Here is a 23,094-nt window from a genome sequence, read left to right on the forward strand (position 1 = left end):
AAAACCATATTTTAAAAGAAAATAAAGCCAATAGCCTTTTCTAACTGCTTAGAGCTCTGAGGGCTGAACCTCATCTCAAAAGTTTCATTTTTATTGAGAGTAAAATCGAAAAGCATAAACGATTCGCACTTTGGACATCCATATTGATCTAAAGCTATCAAAGATCAAAGATTCTAGTTTTGTTGTTGTGCTTTGTTTTTGTAAGACACTTCTGATACGGAAATATGGTAGTGCTCCCGCATAATAAATTTCTTATTGTATTTGTTTTATTTCGAACGTACATATAATTCTGTTTTTGTTTTGTTGTGTATTTTTGAAAATAAACAATCGAAGTGTAGATGGACGGAGAATGGTACATTTCCACAAGCTTCTTTGGGAAAGCACAAAGGGCCCGCACTTTAGCTTAAATGTGTACATTATTTCTTTAAGATTCTGTTGAGTACCAGAATTAGAATTTTGAGATCACGCATTATTTTTTTAATAACATCGGGCTGCGTGTCTATTTTTGGAGACAAAATAACATAATCACCATCTCGGCTCGACCGGCTTAGAACACTCTAAGCATCCAAAAATAACACATACACATGATGATTGCTGATATGCCTGATTGAATTTTGCTGATGACTGAATGATTTATTATATTGCAGTTATGGGCAACATAGATTTGACTTCGTCTTCGGGGGAGAAAGCGCCATCTGCCGCTTTGCTGTCAGCTTGACAAATGCAGTGTTGACAGCATTCTGACATCTCATTTCATGTTCTGCCTTTGGATGCACCATGCCTGTGAGTGAAATTTCGGCATTTCGTGTTGCGCCTTTCATGATCCTCTGCGTGACTGTCACAGAGGGCCCGACAGTGACGTTGATCGTTCGTCTCGTGACCACATAACTGCTCTTACACTGAACACACTGCTGTCCAGTAGCTGCTGTGTTTTAAAGTTGATTTGTACTTTCTCGTCCAAGCAAGCAGTCTGTACTTAGTTATAAGAGGTTCATTAAAGCATTTTTTTGTTTATTTCTAGAAGGGGCGGTAGTGTTCAAGTTTTCAGTACTTTGGGTATGGAGTAAGTAAGTTTATTAAATTACTATATTTTATTTAGAATTTTTTTTAACTGACTTTCTGGAATTCAACACGTCTCAAGGCTATCCTCATTTACTTTTTATTATCTTCGCTCTGCGGTGGGCTTTCCTCGCAGTTTTTTACTTTTGTTTCATGCCTTAGTTTATTATTATTATTATTAGTAGTAGTAGTAGTAGTAGCTAGTAGTAGTAGTTAAATCTTGACAAGTAGTTGAAAGATGCAGTTGACTTCACGTGTATCCATTAGAAGGCAATATTTTTCTGTTATTAAACATCTGTAAGATTCTAACTTTCTAGCTCTCTGTTTTTATTACGATGTTCGATCTTACTAGACTGACAGCTGTTGCCAGGAAACTCATTCAAAACAAAACTTCAGACCACAAATTTAAACTAACTTTTGTCCTCAAGCTTATGACTGCAGATTTTTTCTTCTTTATTTGATGCTATGTGTTGTCTTAATATTAGTTGTCTATGTTTTGCCTCTGTTGCCCACATACTATTTGATTTTATATTTGTACATTGTGTGTGTTGCTTACATAGAGAAGCTGTGCTACATTTAATGTGGAAAGGGTGAAGTAGACAACACATACTTAATATTAAATAGCTTTCTCTCACTTGTATTATGACACGGTGGTCGGACAAACCAGTCGTGCAATTACATTGGTATGGAAATAAGTTATGGCGCATTGGTTTCTGTAGGTCTTTCTAAAATTTTGTGAGCATAGGTTCTAAAAATGATTCTATCTCTGTTACAAACTTTTGCATGCAAAGAAACAACGCTGAAGAGTGACTCACATCGAAACATCTAAGTGAACGCAGTTGCAGATGTTGAAGGAAATGTGTCTTCAACAGTGTGTATTCAGTGATGACTAGGCAAACAGACAGACAAGAAGTTGTATTGTTATTATGTTGTTATAGTTTTGTTATTCGTGTATTGTGTGTTTTATTATTAATGAGGATTTGATTTGTTTAGCGTCTCAAAGATTATCTCAAGAGTTACATAAATCATACATAAACTAAAATCACTTACACCACACACCATTCTTTCCCCTTCGTATAATCAGACGCTCATTCACCAACATAACTACATCATGAACAAGTACACAAGAAGCACAAAGGCACAGATTAGAGTTTTGTTGCATCTGTGGTAATAATGAAAATGGTGCTGATTTACGATTTAATCAAAGAAACATCATGGTCTGAGTAAAAGTATAGAATGATCAACATTATCAAAGGCAGCTGACAAGTTAACAATGCAGAAAGGACACTTTGTCATCGTCAGCACGGAGGAGTAGATCGTTTACAGCTTCCACAATGAATGATAAATCTCATTGTCCCTTACCGGCACTATGGAAGCATTTCTAAAGTACATCTTTACATAAAACCAGGATAAAAATAATAAAAATAAAAGTTTTGTCAGAAGACAATTAAATTCAAACACTTTATTATCTTGCACTCATTCAACCCCAGACACTATATCTTAAGCTAACCGAGTTGATTAACTCACATGAAACACCGAATCAAACGATCGAACCTGATAAAAGAAATTAGACACACACTTTTCGTTTATTTTTGTTTGATTTTACCTCTCACGAGGTTGAATGAGATTTCGCCATTTGGTTATTCCACCACAAACAACATTCGACCAAACAACACCAGAGATTCATAAAAAATTAATTCATGTAATCTTCTGAGCCTCAAATGAAATCTTAGTTTAAGATTGTCCCGAAATCCTCTCTCTAACAAATCGAAAAACGCCATAGTTGAGAAGAATTATTGCGGGGACAAAATACAAACATATAAATGCACATCCCAGATCAGAGCCACACAAACGACTTTGAACTACGCTGTAGTAAGAGAAGGTTGTTTGAAAAATATATTTACAGCAATTTGTGCGTGAGTTGATTGTGGTTATACAGTATCGCTAAAGACATGAGGGAATGGGTGAATTAAAAGGCAATATTACGAGACACATAAGCATATCCACAGAAGAAACGAAAAAAATACAGATAAAAAGACTGAGGAATAGGATGGAGGAGTGGAGGCAGAAATAAGGTCCAGCAGACGACGACAGACAGACCGACCGAAGGAAGAAGCGACTCAGATGCAGACTACCATCAACAAAGAAAGAGCATGCACACAGACGCACGCAGTCGCACTGCACTTGCAGCGGACAATGTATTGTGTGAAATGCACTTCGTGTAAATCTAGATTCTGCTTTGGGCGTCCTGAAGTTCAGGACCATTGGGATGTGTTTTAGGCCTAATTCCATGCTCTTGTGACTCATGCTTATTTCAAACTACTTGGCTTGGCCACCCCTCTATCAGTACTATGTGTTTCTTACTTCGTTTGGATTGAGGTGTAATGATTAGTTAACAATAATTCTCAGTCACATTAATAAACTACGACCTTTAATAGTTAAAAGGCTATTGTCTTCTTTGTCCTCTGTGTTCGTGTTCGCACATGAGTTGTGGATTGTGTTGCATTGGTAATGGGGGTGGCTGCGTGAGTGCGTGAGTGCGTGACACATGCATTTTAATGTGAATGAGATGTGAATGTGTTTGTCTTGCCTGCCTGTTAATATTCAACCACCATCTTTAACTGCAAAACTCCCCAGATCCTGACGCATCTTTTGCTGGAATATAGTTAGTATTTGTTTGGCGACTACAGAAAATACGTATAGCACTCTAGGTTTGTTTGTTTTGCTTTTTGGCAGGCGTAGAACTGAAGAACGATCTGCTCACAAATGTGATATTTCAAGGTGGCTTTGGCAAAAGTGACCAGTCACGATGGTTGTAGTTGTTCAGCCATCACTTCTCGTGGTACCAGAATCGCGCCATCTGGCGAGCTCTTTGCTAATGCTGCTGGCGACATGAAAGGTGGTTTCGTACTCCAGATGTTCCTGAGTAAGTGTCAATAAAGGTCACTGACCTTGTCACCTGCTGTGGTGAACAGAATCTGTCATCAAGCTTCCGACTCTCCGGGGTGGATTGTGATGGTGGTATTGGAGACGAGAGGAGGTGGTGGCGACGTGGAGCTGGACTGCCCGCTGTTGCTCTCACGCTGTGGCGGCTGGTAGATGTAGTCCTGGATGTTGGGGAGTCCTCGGACCACGCATGCGCTCAGGGCACTCCTGTACAGACTCATGTCTGTGGCATCGTACCTGCAGATCAGTCACAAAACACCTGGTCAGAGCCAATGATAATAATAATAAAGTTGATTTACATAACATTTTATACCATCATCAAAAGCAGGGTCAAAGTGCTTTACAAAAAAACGGTGGGTCTTCCCATCTTTTTTGTTTGTTTTGCAAAGTCTGCGATCCTCCGTAAACGAATGAATCCCAGAGGGAAAATTTTTAGTTTGCTTTTCATTTGCCTTCAGACCACACACACACACACGTGTAGATATCTTGACACTCTGTGTATGTGTGCCTGCGAACGTGCGCGTAAATATTCCCTTAAATTGTTTTACCACTCAAATTATGTATCTTTTATCGCCGGCAAACATTAAAAGGCCTTTTAACTTAAACTGAGGTTTTTTTCTTTCTTCTCACTTCACTTCTTTAGCCTACTCTTTCATATGTGCGCGTGCGTTTGTAACAGATCATTGGTCAAACTTGCATATGACGTAAAACGCACTGCACGCGCAGTCTGTCTTGTCGTGAGATTTCGTGGAAAGCTTTAATTAAGTTAATTGTCACATACTTAAATGTCACACGAGTTCTTGTTAAGTCCCATCGACGTGTTGTAGCTAGTTCACTAATCAAGACACATTGGTAGAAATCTTCCCGAATCCTTGGTACGCCAAAGCTTTTGTCAGACATGAAGAAGCAGATCAAGTCGACCTAATGTTGAGGGAAGAACTTAAAGTCGCCATAATCAGGCTGGCAATGGCTGCACTTCTGTGCTTCGTGCTTCTAGTGTACTTGTATGTGTCTAGGAAATTCACGTGCGTAGGTGTTACCCAGGTGACCACGTGATACGTAGGCATATGATCCTGTGCGTCTACAGAGTACTGTATCAGAAATGAAGACAGAGGACAGAGCAGGGTCTGGGAAAGTGGACTGAATTGGAAATGTACGTGTTTGGAAAGAGATGTAAACTAAACTACTATTACCTCTCTTTTCCATCCCGCAAATCGTTAAATCCTTAGCCCGCATTTCTCGAGGTTTTGTTCTAACACCCCTTTCGCAGCATTTTAATGACCAACCTTTCGAGCTGTTTGGAATTTCAGATGTTCTTCCTTTACTGTGTCTACATTTCAAGCCTTTAAATCCGTCCTAAAACGCCATCTCTTTAAGAATCATTGTGCATTAAGAGTATTGTTCCAATCGCTCCTTAATGCACTGTTATTGTCATAGTTTATCTGTTTGCTGACAATTATATTTATTGCATCTTCGGTTCGGGGCATTTTATGTGTAGCAGACTGAGCTCCTATTTACATGGGAAAATGTGCTATACAATTATGGTTATTATTAGTAGTATTCACGTTTTAATCCTCTTTTTAGAGATAAATTGGTAGGTCTGTATTGAAACCCCTGAGGCTTGTTTTATTTTACAATTATTTGTTTGTCTCATTTTGTTTTGTTTTTTAATTAGTAAATTTGCTCTAATCTTGCTCTTTAATTTCACTTCTTCTCGCATATGGCATGAATGCAGGCGCATGTTTACTTGTATCTGCTCATGACAAGACATGACATGGTGCCACCCTTGGGCTTACAACGGTTCCGTTACATTGCGGCCATGCCAGTCTCCTGGAGGTCCTCTGCCATGAACACCGCATCAACGGTTCTGGGACATCCTAATGTCTGCTTCAGCCCCACGGGAAGAGTAGAAAGCTGACCGAAATGTTTATCGGACCCCAAAAGCTTCTAACATCAATGGGAGCTGGGTGAACGGATGTCTGAGGTTTAATACCAGCTAACGAATTGACTTTTCTTCTTCATTGTAGGGTCGACATGAATGCCTTAAAGTGGAGTCTCTAGCATCTGATGACAAGTGGAACTTCTCTCGCTAACGCTGCTTTCAACAATTACGAGCCCGCAACATCTCACTTCTTTTTTAATCTTTTCTAATGAGGACCTAGTGCAGTAAAATAGAGGGAGGACGGGCTTTAATAGAGCAGAAAAAACCACAGCTATCCAGACTCCTTTGACTTCACTGCACCGCATGACAGATGAGGTCCACAATGGACACATCGATAGACTCGACAATTACACTGTTCGGGCGAGCTGCAAATTGCTGTTCCGTCTTGAACTGCCCGACCTTTCTTCACTTTGGCTGATGACCGAATCAACGTAATGGCACGTTCACTGAAGCGAACGTTTTCCGCAAAGTTTGATGCACCTGTGATCACAGGTGAGGCGTTGTCTACCTTTTTGTTTCAGAAAATTGAATACAACTGCGTCGTGAACATAAAAGCTATTCACAAAATGTGCGTGGTACGTCATGAGACAAAAACATAACAAACAGAGTACATGTACCTTTTGAAAGACCATTTGACTATCATTTGACTATCAATGCATGAAAAACTTCTGTGTCAGACTTTGTGTATGCCTGCATGCGTGTGCATGAGTGCACTCACCATTCATCGGCGTTGATGTCGTAACACTCGACGTTGAAGATCGTTGTCACTCCGTTGAATCCTCCAATAGCGAACAGCATGTCATCGATGATCTTTTTGTATGTAATAATAATAGAAGAAAATAATAAACAACTGCTACCACCACTGACATCTGGCACGAATCTCATGAGTCAAATGGTGACACACAAATGCAAATTAGAATTGAAGAAAAAAACAGCAACACTCTCTTTTTTAAAAAATCCACCAAGAGATTTAAATTCAGACACACTGTCAGGGAAGAAGCCCACACAACTAAGATGGTGTGAAAGCGAGCAAAGAATACAGTATTGATGAGCAAAAAAAAAAAAAAGGAAAGGCAGAGCAGCTTAAGGGTCTAAAAGCCATTGCCATGAACTCTTTCAACAGTCCACATCAAAATTGTGTTTTGAGATGACAGAGGCCATTCAGTGGCGGTCCTCTGAAGTTCTTCTGACTGCTGCCTTTCTTTATGTTTATCTGTTTCTACCTTCATGCATCTCTCGCTCGCTGTGACACACCCACACACGACTGATGCACATGACACGTAATATGGATGCATTAAAAGAGAAAAACGGAGAGATAATCGTACCCACACAACACATAAACATATAACACAACACACATAAAAGTATTCCACAGGGTTATACCTCCGTAGCGAAGTTGCTCCGTGGACTGTACATCTCGGGGATAGGGGTCCACTGGCGGGTCTGGGGGCAGTAGCGTTCCCCCGTGTTCATGCGTGTGATGCCGTTGAAGCCGCCCAGCGCGTAGATACACCCGTGGTAGGCGATGACGCCGATACCCGACCGACGGTTGCGCATAGGATTGAGCAACGTCCACTGGCGCGTGTCGGGGTCGTACATCTCCGCGGAGCTGAGACACTCTTGACCGTTGAAGCCTCCACAGATGTAGATCTTACCTGAAAAATATGTTGACCTTGATACATGTTTTTTTTGGTTTGTTTTGTTTTTGTTTGATTGTTTTTGTTTGTTTGTTTGTTTTCGTTTTGTTTTTGTTTTGTTCTTCAAGTTTTGCCCAAATCATGGATTTAACCTTAACGGATTTAACCTTCTACTGCATGAATGCAAGGGCACTTAATCAATTAACAATAGGTAGAAAAAAATAATGTCAAATGCAATAGAGTAGCATCTTTTCACAATTAAGATGTACTGATCTCCAGCTCATTTTCAGACCTACAAAGTCAGTATTAATCAGTGATAAATGCACATCAATTACGCAAAAGGATATCCCTCTCAGCTTCTGAGATCAGAAGATCACGTGACTCAGGAAAGAGCAAGACAGACATGCAGAGTCTGCATCTGTTTTTGTTCTTCTTTTTGTTGTGTTTGGCATGCGTCTGTTTATCAAGCTCAACCTTAAACCATATATTTCCCTCTTCCAGCTTCTCTTTTCTATTCCTTTCCCATGAGAGAATTGTGGAGGACTGAGTGGCTAGAGGACTGACGACCGAACCGAGAGAAAAGGCAGTGCGATATCATCCCCTTGCTCCCATTTGATCCCTCCGTTGGTATTGAGTATTCACAAAAGGCTTCTCTCCCACTCCTCCTCCTCCTCCCTCCTCCTCATCATCATCATCATCATCATCATCATCATCATCGCTAGCTAGTAGCTCTATAGATCGGCAAGTGTCGGGCCAAGAGACAACTTTATGGAAGTCAACATGAAAATCCTACTTCAATGAAGCTCTTAAATTCAGGCAACAACCTGTTTGCTGGCAACTTGATATTTTTGCGCATCCGAATGCTGCTCCCGACTCGGGTGGGTGGGTAAGTGGGTGCAAGGAGGGGTGGGGAAGGTCTGTTTACCTGCCCTCGTCACTTCCAGACAGATTTAGGTTCGACGTCAAAATGAGTTTTTCTTTCAGCGGCGTATCGATGAGTCAGGCTGTCAGAGGTTTGTGGTCGTGTGTGAGTGCGTGCGTGTGTGTGTGTGTGGGTGCGTGTGTGGGTGTGTGTGCGTGTGTGTGCGTGTGTGTGTGGGTGGGTGCGTGCACCTCTGGCGCGTGCGTGCGTGTGTGCGTGTGAAGTTACCTGCGTGACTTAGGAACATAATCCCAGGATTCCGTTTCCCCGTTGTCAGTCAGCGCTGACTACAATAGTGCAAAATCGTGTCCTTGTAGCTAGTTAAGGTTTCGTTTTCTTCTGCGGATATTACGTTAAATGTGACTCGAACGTTTTAATTTTTTTCAGTTTTATTTTTTGTCGTTCGCTGTTCGTTTCCGTGGCTCAAATCTGACCAGTAATCCTGACATCTCTGAAAAGAAGGTGGCCGATATTCGTAACGTTTCGAATAGAAACTGGTTTTATAGGCTTCAACAGATTCTGTGCAAAAGGATAAAGCAGACGACGGCAGAAAAATACAACTGGCCTTCACCTTTCTTTAAGCCCGGTGAGCCACTTAACAGTTTAGTGCCCTTTCGACCACTAGGCTATGGGATACTCGTACCACAAACTGCTAAGCTTACTACTGTTTGAAACAATTAAAATACCAGCATATTTCATATTCACTGTCATTTTCTGGATAAGTCACCACAAAGTGCTCACTGAGCTACAAAGAGTTTTTATTCAGGAGCAATGAGTTTATCTACATTGCCATCTTCCACCACTCGCCACCATGATTTGTCGCAACTATTGTGGTCGTCGTGTCTGAGCAAGAATGCTGAGGTCGTGGCATCAGCCTGGAGGCCGGCCTGCCAATCGAGTTTGTGGCTAAAGGTATAAAGTGCGAGCAGGTATTTTCAGGACAAATTCATTTCTGTTAAGTGAGGCGCTAAAGTGTCGACGTGACGAATGTGTAAGCGAAATCTAGTCTTTCAATTTGAGCTGTTAGTGACTTGAATGGATGGTGATTACCGGTATCAAGTGTATTTCATGCGGTATTAACCTGCTGCTGGTAAAGTGCCAACTTAACCACAGCTTTCCGGGCTTTTTCTCCCCTCCCTTCCTCTCTCCCTCCGTCCCACTTACAAGCTAAATCATCGTGCGTGCTGAGCCTGAACTAAAACTAAATGCCTTAGTAATCGAAGTGTAATCATCTGACATTGACCAGCTCTTCCCCCTCCCAGATAGACCTGTGCACGACCTTTGTCACGTGTCACTGCAGAAAACGAGCGAACGATGTACAATCGGGTCTTTGCGCAATGCAATAAAAAAAACTTTTATCTTAAAACCTGCGGATGTAGCAGTGGATTTGAAGCAATTCAGAATGATGGGAGGGGGGAGAGTTTTGATATTCTTTTACGCCGCGCCAGGAACAGAGGCCATAACACGACAAGGTGACGAAATACTCGTGTTCAGAACTACTGTCCTGGTAAGGGACTGTCAAAAAGATGTTTTTAAGTACAGGTATTAATCGTATTTTAGAATCTATGTTCACAGCAGCTTATTTAGCTTTGATATTGCGGATTCCAAAATAAAGGCAGGTAGATGGGTATGTTGTCTGGTTGCCTGGTTGGCTGGCTGGATTGATTTTATAAGAAATCGCTTCCGGTAAGGAACTAATTACAAATCTTTGAAAAATAAACACTTCATTCCCGTAAGTCTCTAGCTAGACAGTTCATCATGTGAGTGGAAAAAAGAAAGTTCTCTAATCATTCGTTACTCCCTTGCTGCCTTACCTTACTCATTCATAGGAGTCAGGTTTCACAGGTGAGTCGACTGTCCGCTTTGCCTCGAGAGGATTTAACTAAACTGTTCCTACAGTTAATCTAAGGTAACGTAATCTTCTGCAATAACATTGTCCTAATGCATGACAACATTTTGTTAGTTGAAAAGATAGAACTAGCTGTACAAGGCTGTCATTGGTTCTATTTATTATGTCTTATTTCAGTAAACAGCAACTGCGCTTGACGGGCTGTTTTCAACCCTCGTTTTCATTTCATTCGTTGTCTCGACAGATGACACAAAATGTCTAGTGGGTGAGAAGAACTGACAGACTGCTGCATATGCCTTCTGGGCGGCAAATTATTGTCTGCATTTTGACAGGTGGGCTTTGGCAGGTGACAGAAGTGCCTTGGTGTACACCGTCACTGACGGAAAATTGAACTGTTTCGGTTTTGATTTTATTCTGACTTTGTTTTGATTTTGTTAATCTCCCATCAGTGGCTGTCTGTCCGAATTAGTTTTTGATTTCGATGAGGATATTCTATAGCTACGGGGTTAGTGCCCCCGGTGTAGGAAGTGAGGGTCAGGGAGGTGAGAGGGAGGTGAAACAAGCTGGAGGATGATCAATAAGCTCCTACTCTCTCGCATGTCACGCCCCAGACACCGTGAACCACGCTTAAGACCTCCGGACTACCAGATTTACACATTTACTTCATAAAAATAGCTTCGACAGGCCATTTGTCACCACTGTTGGTCTTTAAGTTATAAAGTGGGAAAGTTTGCCACACGTGTGAATGATCATGCACCACGTAAACATCCAAACACACGTGAAAATGATTAATCACTGCCATCAAGAGATGGAAGCTTTGGTGTTCTTTACAAATCCAGGCCCATGTTTCACTGATGTTCGCCACTACAACGTTTAAACAAATCCAGTAATATCAAACCCATTGTCAAGCCCGTTTTCAAGCCCGAGATATGTGTGACATGCCATCAGACGGAAGACAGAGTCATGCGTGTGTGTATAGAAACACTTAAATCATAGTCAAACACAGGCAGTGCAATAATAATATGTACCTACAAAGCCTACGTACATGCTGAGTTTATATAGATGAGGTATTTTAAATCTGAATATATTACGACACACAACCATAAGATCACAGTTTCCACTCATCAAATCACTCTTCTCATTCTTGACAAGAGTCCAGGATTGCCATGGACTGGACCATTAATAGTGCCTGGTCATTGGCAAAGATGGTTGTCTGGTTCACATTTGTGTCGTTCGTTCGTGGAAGTGACCAAGAGCAACTCCTTGCAGCAAGTCCATGTACGTGACAGCTACCATAGCGACTCCCAGGCGCTTGACTACGAACTCACGATCTAGAGTATATTTTCTTGGCAACCCCATAAACCATCCTGCCAACTCACCAGGTGTAGTGCTTGCCCTCCGCACGTCACGTGCCCTGATGCCGATGCCAACTTACCTTCTAGAGTGGTGGCCCTGGCATCGCTGCGCTGATGATTCATGGGCTGCACCAGGCTCCACTGGTTGGTGGCGGGGTTGTACCGCTCCACGGAGTTCTGCCGTACATGGCCGTCGAAACCTCCCATGGCGTAGATGAAATCATTCAGCAGCGCCACACTGACGTAGCATCTGCATTCAGATCGTGACTTGTATGAGTCGCCTGATTTGTATGGTTAGCATACATATGAATAATGTATTACAATACTTTATTTATTACTTTCTTTCTGGTGTGTGCTTATAATTGTACACTTTTGTGCATCGGTAGCACGTTCATGCTAGTAGTTTAAAACAAAACAATGAAATTTAAATTCGCCTGCTAAATATAACAAATTGGAAAACAAATATTTAGGGGGTTGTTTGGGGGGGGGGGGGACCAGTATGTTCATTAATAAACTCTAGTATGTTCGCAATGGTCACATTGCTCGCTGCGTTCTTACTTCTTTGGAGAAGTCGCCTAAAGCCTCTGCTCGAAAGCTGTTTTTTATATTTTTGCTTGTTTTTTATTATTTTCTTTGAAGAGTTGTTTTTGTGTTGTTGTTGTTTTTTTTGTTGTTGTTGTTGTCTTTTGTTTTTGTTTTTGTTTTTTTGCAGACGTAAAAACCTGTCGCCTTGTTCCTACACTTCAGTATAGTTTCCAGTATTTAAGAGCAGGCTTTGTAGCTTCTGCATTTTTCTTTTCTTCAGTAATTGTGTGTAGGGGGGGGGGTGGTCGACAATTTAACTGTTTCAGGACAATTTCCTGTTTTTTTCTTTGAAAATGCTCTGTCTGCTTCACTTTGTTTAAGAAAAAAAATGACTGCAGTACAGCGAATGTCAAAAGGTCAATATTGTTTTTACGTTGAAGTTTGACTGGGTACGCTGAGGGTGGGTAGATGGCGGGTGTGTAAATGTCAAAGTTGTCCTAGTTAATTGAATGACGTCCTATCCATCATGACAGCTCTGTTTCCGCCTGCCTGCTGTTTTTACTAGGGTCAACGCTTGGCAGTTGGCATGAAAAATATCCGGCAAGGCAAGGGAGCGTGGCAATGGGAACAAGGGAGAGCACACCATCTAATGGAAGGAGTAGCGGACCGTGTCGCCTGAAGTGTAGAACAACTCTCCTGCGAGCGAGTTGCAAATTGTTTTCTGCTCTGAAAAATATCAATTTCTCTGTAAATAGCTTTAAAATTACTAACTTCTCCCCTTGCATGGTCTTCTATGTTTATTTCTACGAACTCTGGCAGGAAAACTATTACATCTCGAAAAGCAGATGGAAAGGGGGAAGAACTGAGAACAACAGCGCTACCAGGATTTAATTATTTCCCTTGTATCATTGTACGACTGTTGATGACACTCTTTTTGAATAAAATCAGGGCCAGTGGCAGACAGTTCAAAAGCCAACAGCAAGGAAGAGATTTTACCAGTATTGTTTCATATTTAAGAGTGCAAAACTGTTGTTGCTGTTGTTGTTGTTGTTGTTTGTTTGTTTAATTACTTTATATATTGCTTTGACGAATATAATGTACTATTTTTTTCAGTGTGAGATAGCGTTGTGGTAAAATGATCGTCTTCACTCTAGAGTCAGAGAGAACTGTGTGGATTACGGTTCAGATATCGTTTCGAGCATGCATGTTTTTCTTTGGAAATGTATGCAAAGTTAACAACTAGAAGTTGGTTTTCCCCTTTCCAAATAGCGAAATTTGTCTCTGTGTAGAAACGTTTTCCTACAAAATTAAACAACTTTCCTACCGACATTCCAATCACGATTATTTGTTAATAATTGTTTATTTTTATTGATAAAGTAAGGTGGATCCGAGGTCCTTTAAGACCTCTATAAGCATCGAAAGTGCATGAGCACATATAAATCAAATGAATGTTGCGATGGACCTGTGGTGTGGAGCGGTGCATTTGAAGCCCGGATTACAGCTTTTCAAATAAAATGTGCACGATGGGAGCAGCTTCTGGCTACATCTTTCATCTCATACTGGCAATCTATGCTAGTTATGTTGCGTGCGTCCGTGTATGTCTGTGTCTTTTTTGTGTAAAACACCATGTCTGCCCATAGAACCGAGATATGGCGCTATATAAGTTCACTGTATCATCATTCACATACACACACACGAGTGCAAGGAAGCATATGCTGTCTATACACTTGATGCATCATCCCTGCAGTAACCCTGAAGACAAGTACATGCCAAATGACAAGTCATATTCAGTAGCTTTTCTGCGTTTGTGCCAAGTGCATTTGTTGCGGCTGGGGCAGACTGAACCAGTGCCTACCTTTGGCATGCATGGGGGCCGCTTCCTGCCACACCTTGAGGACTGGATCAAAAACCCGACAGTTGTTGAAGTACTCCACGCCGTCAAAGCCTCCTATGACGTAAATTTTAAAGCCGACAGCAACGGTGCCGTGATACGCCCTGGGACCTGCACAAACGTTTACAAAAGTACAGGACAGGGTGGAAAGTTCAATGGTATAATTGCAGCTCTGAAAAAAGTGTTTAGAAGCGAAGTTCGTGTGCCTGGCAACAAATAAAATTAAGATCCAGGTGGCCAAAGGTAGCTTGGCACTAGCTGATGTTTAGTGCAGAACAGTCAGCTAGACGGTTTATAGCTTATAAACATTCTTAACTGACTGCTTTGCTGTAACCCTCAGTGCTAAGGACGCGTTGTGCACCTGGCCATATCATTTTATAGTCGGACACTGCTGAATTTGTATACAAGTAGGTTGAGACAAGTGCCATGCTATTTCCACTGCATAAACTATATTCCTCTGCTCAATAGTTGTATCTGAAGCAACATCAACCATAATCATTGCTGCTGCTATCATCTTCAGAATATGCAGAATATTTAATATTTTATTTACACAAAGTTGTTTCTTACTATAACGACGATGTCTGAGTTTAAGATGAACATAAGACTTTAAGATATGACACCAAGAAAGAAAGAAATGAAGAAAGAATAAGAGAGCGGAAAAAAAAACAAACAAAGAAAAAACAGGAAGTGAGATGAGAAAATCGGGAGGAAAAAAAAGTTGAGGGACAACTGACCGGAATCCGGGTTCTCGCACACAACCCAACGGTCAGCGCGCGTGTCATAGGTTTCCACCATGTTGGTGGGCGATCCGCCGCTCCAGCCCCCGATGACGAAAAGAACTTCGTAAGGGACGCGTGGGCGGGCGATGGGATTGTTCATGTCCACCTCCTTCTTGTCGTCCATGTCCAGGTCGTACAGGAACTTGAGCGTCTCGATCACTATCGGCTTGGCCGGCTCGCTCTCGCGTACATACGGGTGGGATTTGACCTGCACACCAGCAGCATCATCACCACACACACACCACAGACACACCACACACACCCACACTCACATCCACACCACAGACACCCCACACACACACCACACACATATACACACCACACACACATCACACACACACACCACACACACACAACACACATACACACACCACATACACCACACACACATATATACAAGAGAATGATGTTATTTTGTGTTGTGTCCCACTAAAGCTAAAGTGAAAATTTTGAAACCAAGTACACACACTAACCCCTAGACAACCTCTACACATGTAGAGAAAATAATAATACACTTGCTACACCAAGCATTTGGAAGGGCAAGGGCCATTCCATTTCCAGATTTACGAGAGTTCATGCAAAGTTCTAGCTGTCTGATTATAAAGTGACGCAGTGCTATGTAATATACAACTATACTTTTGTTCCCAGCCTTTGTTTCCAACAAATCGAGAAAAGTAGTACTTTCTTTTTCAAAACCTTTCTTTTTTTATAAAGTTTTATTTAAATTCTTTTTAGCTCTTGTTTAATGCTCCATCCCTTTCTTGAGATATGATTTCTCAGTAAAAGTCCCGGTGCAAAGATTCTTGCAACTCGCTTATTGAAAGCCTGTCTGATAAGACAGAGGACCCGGGCACTTGCTGACCTTCTCCACAAAGAACTGAGTGGTCAGGAGGCCGAGGCGGATGGTCTTCAGCAAGCGCGCTATGTGACCTTTGCGTCGCTCGCGGTCGAAGTCGATCCAACGACAAACGGCATCGAAGACGAGTTCCTCGTTGCGGACGTTGAGTTGATCTGACTCCAGCACCTCGCTGACCTGCAAGACCGAGACTGAGTCAGAGTGTGTGCCACTAATGCCCTGCACGTGAAACATGACCTGGCACAAACCCAGAGCTACAAACCAACGACACATTACATGTATTACTCCATGCCAGCACTTACGAAGTCTGAAGGACTGCAAGCCTGTTGATAATACTTTATTCCGAAGAAGAAATAATGCAAACACAAAACGAGATCGTGAAAACAGTTGCGCCGAGAACTCTACATGACTTTTTGTGATGATTACGCTGTCATAGAGAGAGCATTCGTCTGGAAATATTTTTTTTTAAATCCTTAAAAGTGGTATGCGAAAAAAAAAAGTTTCTTGTCGGCAATAAGGTATAATGCACAGTATACCTCCCATGTTATAAAACCGAGAAAAATAATCATCAGCTTGTGTAATCAGATCTAGAACTCTGTCTAGCAATTTTATCTTGTTACATTTATTGGGTTTTTAAACTTGTTTATCTATGCACGTGCACAAAAATAAGTAACGGTGATGCTCGCCCAGGCGGCGTATGTGTTCAGCCATCAGAAGAGGAGAAATCATGCGCCTGCTCTTTAAGGAATGAAGGGTCCTGAAGTATAATACACTATGTTAACTGTATTACGTACTCTTTTACTTTATTTTATGTACTCAATACAAGTAGAAGAGGACATAACGCAGTTAATAGTTTCCTTAACAGCAAGACTACAAGAGGCATGTCCCTGAGAGTGAGAGCGACTGAGAGTCTGTACTGTATGGTATCGTGTCAGGAACGCTGTTTTTTTAAAATCGCTCTTTCTCACTCTACCTGCACGCGTCCCCTTGCGTGTTCTTCCAATCAGTTATCACAAAAGATTTGCCCTGGAGAATCAAAAACTTTAAATCAATTAACGTTAAATAAATACACAGTCCACAGATCTTCTAGTTTCCCAAAACGGATAATCCACTCACTCTGCTCTCTAACGTCCTTAATTCTTCTTTTATCTCTTCTCTAACGTCCTTCTTTCTTCTTCTATCTCTTCTCTCCCCCAAAACCACGTCATAAAAATCAAAAACTCCGTCCTAAAAATGACGCAAAACCACGACGCCGCAAAAACACTCACATGTCGACTGGCAAGCGCAACAATCTTAAATCTTTAAACAAAAGACAGGGGCAACAACCACCCGTTCCCAACAGACTGGTCCGTGACATTTCGTCTGATAGTAGAATCTATTATGGCTGCCCTCATTCTGTTACAGGTGTCGTAAACGAAGGTGTGTGACGAGATCAAGAAATAACCCTTGCCTGCATAGTTGTGTGTGTGTGTGTGTGTGCCTGTGCTTACGTGCGTGTGTGTGTGTTTAAGGGATTGACATATCCAGCAATATTTTTGGTGTGCAGGAGAAAGAACAAAGGTTGCAGTCCCCACGATGTCGCTAGATACATGTCTATGGGGCAACAGTCTGCTAAGACTCGCAACACACAGCAGCCGGGTGGACTGCTTGGCGCTGCCCGGGTGGCTATAATACCTAGAGACATGTGCATCTAGCCCCACGGGTCTGCTGCAGTAGCTACGTCACCTCTTCGATGTCCAGCTGCAGGAATTCATTGCTGGTGGTGTGCACAGTCTGAAAATTCTGCAGCAGGAACCGCATGGCTGCTCGCTCCAGCCCGTGGCAGAAGAAGGTCTGAGCAAACCTGCAGGTCACACCAACGACACCAGACGTTAACGACGCCACTCAGTCCTTCTAAAAGAGCAAAAAAATAACGAGTGAAAGAGCTATCGAGGAACTCAGCTTTTTGAAAGGGACTATTACTGGGTAACAGTTTTCTTCCTAAATCTCATTGGTGAGGGAATGAAGCTATCTCGGACACGAATGGAAACACGCTCGCAGGCAGACACTCGACTGGGACACTCGAGTGAAATATTTTCCTGACTGAATAAACAAATAGATAAAATATTTACAAATTTCGATTCGGATAATGGTGTTTCTTAGTGTACGCTTGTGGCATCCTTATGTTTCAAATGATGTTTATTTAAATTTTCATTTAGCTCAACTGTTTCCATATGTGTGTGTGATAGGATGTTTTGATATGTGTGTTTGTGACTGAGGAATGTTTGATTTTCTGTCTGTTATTATCTGTTGAAGTTGGACTCTAGAGATAAACCAAATCGTCATCATTATCAGCGTCATCAATATCAGAAGAAAAGTAATAAAACTATGTTGAGTTATTTTAAAAATTAAGTGAATGGACACACACACACACACACACACACACACACACACACACACACACACACACACACACACACACACACACACACACACACACACACACACACACACACACACACACACACACACACACACACTCAAACGCTTGAGTGACGGATTGTTTGGTTTGAGTTTTTCTCTTGTTATACTGTACAATTTCGTCAGAATACAGCTAGGTATGGTTTACGTTTTCTTCGCTCATTTCCTAGACAGCGCGTCTCTGCTGCTGGAATCTAGTCCGACTGCAAGCAAACAGTAGTGAGAGGGTTTCTCTCAGACATCTTTCATTGGATGTCTTAAGACGCGTGCAACGATCGTGCTTTGAAAATGAAAGAAACTACCTGCACTTTTACTCTCCTTATCTCTATCTGTGTATGCAGTGTAAAGCCTACGTATGCCAACTTAAGGCCAACAGTCTAACCACGGACGTGTATAGGTGGACTACTGTCTGTCTGCCAAGACCAACGCTTAGCCTCTTGCGAAGTTCTCCTGTTAGTCTCGGCGAGCCTAAACAATGAATGTGACTAAACCGGAAGCTTTGCATACACCAGCCTCGTTCTAGTAGTTAAGCTGAAACGTGGCTAAACTGCAAGATTTGTATACACATGCCTCGTTTTAGTAATGAACTTAAAAACTCGTCCTCAAGCAGTCTAGTAATACAAGTTCGTGGTCTAACCTCTGCATGCCAACGTAAGACCAACAGTCTAACCTACGTATGCCAATACAATTCGCAGGTGTCAGCTCGCGCTGCAGGAAGTCGCAGCAGGCCTTGACTAGTCCTATGACGTGGAACTGATCAGCTGCCGGCAGAAGTTGCTCCACGTTGTCTACTGTTACCTGCAACACATGTCCGGACATACATTAACTGCCGTGTTGTCTGCTGTAGCCGGACAGACATGATTAGCTATGACGTCTCGATCGTTCCTTTGTTCTTTTGTTAATGTATACGTCATACGTTCCCAAACCTTGACTGGTCGCTGCTCCCGTTTTATACGTTCCCTCTCGTGCGACGGACTCGCAAACTCAGTTGATTCTCATTCATCATGCACGATTTTAGTCCTGTCACATCTACCTCCACCCATGTCCTCTCTCTAGTGTGTATGGTTATATTGGGTGGGTTGTGTGCGTGTAGGTGGGTGTGTGTGTGCAGCGTTTCCGCGGTGAAGTAAAAGAGATAATAAACTTTTCCTAAACTATCTATATTAGCATTTTCTGCTGATACTCGTCTGGTCTTCGAATATCAAGAAAAGTAGCGTCATGAAGAATTACAAAGCGTTACAGAGAAATAGTAAAAAAAAAAAAAAAAAATCAGACAGCACACAAACGACAAAAATAACTCATTAAAGATGGACAGAAGGGCAAGAAAAAGAATTGCGCAAGGCGAGTGAGAGGAAGAAAGAGATCTGAAGGGATCCTTATTTGTCTTGATTACCAAGTAATCACCGACACTTTCCTGTGAACTTTCATAGCCCCGCCCTGCTTCACACGTGGGCGATAAACCAGTGCTAAAAGAAGACGTGAGCTTACTTTGGTTGACCTGGTGTAAGCGTAGTCGATGATAAGCATCATGATCTGCGGAGTGACCCCGGTCACTGTGACCTCGCGCTGGTTGGTCTCAAAGGAAGTGTTGGTGAACAGCGCTCGGAAGTAAGGACTGCAGGCAGACATGATGTTCCGATGGATTGGAAACGTGCAGCTCTCCACCTGCGGGGGGTGGGCAGAAATGGAAACAACTTTTTTTAAAAGGTAGAGGGCTCTTTTACTGCCGTTGATAATAAAGCTGATCAAACTAAACGTTATCGTCCCCACCGTTACGGGCGCGGCATCCAAACACCATTAAGAAAATGTTCAGGAGATAGTGAAGAGCCTCGGCCCACCCCTGAAAGATTGACGTCATGGGTGACTTGCGAGTCCCCATCAACAAGGAGAAGAAGATAGGTAAGTTCAGAAAGTGAAGAAACGGATCTTCCTGCATTCGTATGTCGGGTCAACTGAGGTGTCATGCTGTGAATTGGTTGGATGTATTGAAGGCAGGTGTATCCTGTTGTTTTTCAGACTGGCGTGAGAAAGAGGCCATGAGCTGTTAGTCACAGAGAAATGAGGGTGAGAAAAAAAATGTATCTAGTGAACGGTGAATGAGTGATTGAGTCAATGAGTGAGTGAGACCACGAAGCAGCGTACGTCATTAGAGGAGGGTGTGTGTGTATACGTCACTGCTGTGTTATTGTGTTACCTATAATTACACAATTAAATATATATATATACACACAGTCTCCATTTCTTTATAAAAATGGAAGCAGAATAAGGGTCAGAAATACAGAAAAATGTCTTATCAAAGTCACGCTGAAAGTAATACAAAATATCATTAAGGTAAAGTTAAAGTCATCCCCTAACTTTTTCAGGTCGTTGGGGAAGGGTGTTAAAGACCGCACTTTTCTCGGCGCCAGCTTTACATGAGATCGGTTCCCCTCTCCTTTCCCCCGTTTGCTGCGCTAATCGAGTATTGAACCACAGCGCTCTCAAGTCGGACGTCAGCGCTCTAACCACCCGGTTCTCCTCTTCCCCTACATCAAAAGTACCATCGCTGAATATCTGCTTGCAGAACATGCTGGCTTCAGACCAGTTAGAAGCCCAGTAGAGTTGATCTTTACCTATTGCATCCTGATAGACAAGCATCTCTGAACATCAGTGGATCGTCTAGCACAACTTCATAAATTTAAAAGAAAAATATTTTTGAAAGAGTCAGGCTCAAGGGCTATGAAAAGTGATGCGAAAAATTCACCATCAAAGAGAATTTTCTCCAAATCATCGAAGCGCTGTATAATAGATGAATGAGCTGAGCACTGTTGGATTATCAAATACGAGCTCACATTTATACCATAGTAGACGTGAATCGACGTGAATAGTATATATATATATATATGTATACGTGTACGTGTGCACATGTACATACATGCACGTGCTCATGTGTGAAATATTTCAGACTGTGAATGAATGCGCGCGGACAATGTCAGACAACACACCTTGATGACGGCATCGCAGAGAAGACCCCCTTCTCTGAGGTCGGACAGCACGCTACACGCATGGGTACTAAAATCCATCTTCACTGGCGTGCCCTCCATCAACCCCGGACCCTCCTGCTGCTGAGGGTGCTGCTGTAACTGCTGCTGCCCATGACCCAACTCCGTCACGTCCACTGAGTCCGAAATCTCCATCTAATAGCGACAGCACCTGAAGACCTCTACACAAAAGGGCGATGAACGGGAGTGCGGCCCGTGGGGAACAAAGCAGTCAGATTTCCTCAGTTCTTCGTCTTCCACAATTATCTTCGATGTCGTTTGGCGCTGTTGCTGCTGCCCAAGCCGGGGGAAAAGACGAAAGGCGCACAAGGAGAGCCAGGTGAAGAGACTCGTCAACCCTTCCCTCCGTCACATGCTGTGGTGTGGGCAGCAGCGCCGGCTGTTCACTGCAGTCTGCTAACCTCTCCACTCAACTCTGGATCCATGCGTAACAAAACCTAATTGACGTCACTGATCGTCGAAACAATGACGTCATTCGTCTAGTGTTCTGATGATTAATACCTTTTTGACGTAGGGAGCCACAAGCATCAGTTTCTGAGAGAAGTAAGTCGTCTGCTTCAAACTTTTGCACAAATTCAGTAAGTTAACAGGTTTTGACAACATCCCTGTTTCCTATTTTTAACTTCATTTGTTTCACTGAGATAAAGAATAAGGCTGAGTTTTAGGGCTTTTGATATGTTCTTCTACCTAGCCCAGTAAAGGCTTTATTCTACTTGCTGCTAGATCTCAATCATGTGTGTGTGTGCTGCGACACTCGAGGGAAATATATTCCTGAGTGAATTTAGAAATAGATAAAATATTTACAAATTTCGATTAGGATAATGGTGTTATTCGTGCACACTGCAGGGCATCCTTATGTTAAAATGGCCTTTATTTTAAACACTTATTTAGCTGGACTGTTTGCATGTGTGTGATAGGATGTTTTGATATGTGTGTTTGTGACTGAGGAATGTTTATTTTTCTGTCAGTTATTATTTGTTGCAGGGTAGAGATAAACCAAATCATCATCATCATCATCATCCTCAGCAGCAGCAGAAACAGCAACAACAAAAGAGAAAAAAAGAAACAAAGTTGTATTTAGCTACTTTAAAAAATAAGTGAATTGACAAACACACACACACACACACACGAGTACGGATTGTTTGGTTTGAGTTTTTCGCTTGTATACTATATAATATCGTCAGAGTAGCGCTAGATGTATTTTCTGTTTTCCTCGCTCATTTCCTAGACCGCGAGTCTCTGCTGCATGAATCCAGTCCGACTGCAAGCAAACAGAAGTGAGAGGGTTTCTCTCAGACATCTTTCATTGGATGACTGGGTGATGTCTGAAAACACGTGCAACGATCGTGCTTTGGAAATGAAAGGAGCTACCCGTACTGTCCCTTTCTGTACGCGCGCGCGTGTGTGTGCGTACGTGCGTTTGTGCGTTTGTGCGTGCGTGCTTGTTTGTGAGCTTATAATGACATGTAAAAAAAAGAGATTATTTTCTTTCCTAAATCAAACGAAACAAGCTTCTAATTTCCTATTTAGCTGATATTATTAATGTTTTACAGAGAATGATAAGAAGACATAGTTCTCTTGCAAAGTTATCACTTTATATACATATTTATAAACTTTGATAAAGAAAATATATATATAGAGAGAGAAAGCCCCACACAAACTTTCTTTCCTGATATACAAGGGAAACATTTTCAGTAATCTTTTTTTCAGGGAATTGCCGATTGTAAAATTAAGTCATCACTTTATATAAAACATCAGGGGTGAGTCTTCAGCTAAAAATGGAATATATATGTTGATCAGAAATTGATTATCCGACGTCGTGATATCTGTCG

General features: G+C 42.0%; 1 protein-coding gene across 1 annotated transcript; it reads right to left on the minus strand.

The window, feature by feature from the left end:
• Positions 1-3,686: 3,686 nt before the first annotated feature.
• On the minus strand, positions 3,687-21,704 carry LOC112565091 (kelch-like protein 10). The gene is made up of 11 exons (XM_025240347.1): positions 21,206-21,704; positions 19,710-19,886; positions 18,892-19,019; positions 17,487-17,604; positions 15,768-15,938; positions 14,861-15,113; positions 14,092-14,237; positions 11,791-11,962; positions 7,331-7,602; positions 6,666-6,757; positions 3,687-4,242 (listed from the first exon to the last, which is right to left on the minus strand). Exons 1-11 carry the CDS (start codon positions 21,395-21,397, stop codon positions 4,044-4,046), a joined length of 1,920 nt encoding a protein of 639 aa, XP_025096132.1. The 5' UTR covers positions 21,398-21,704; the 3' UTR covers positions 3,687-4,043.
• Between the last annotated feature and the right edge of the window lie 1,390 nt (positions 21,705-23,094).

The sequence above is a fragment of the Pomacea canaliculata genome, linkage group LG5 (genome assembly GCF_003073045.1).
Source record: "Pomacea canaliculata isolate SZHN2017 linkage group LG5, ASM307304v1, whole genome shotgun sequence".
Classification (NCBI taxonomy): Eukaryota; Metazoa; Mollusca; class Gastropoda; order Architaenioglossa; family Ampullariidae; genus Pomacea; species Pomacea canaliculata.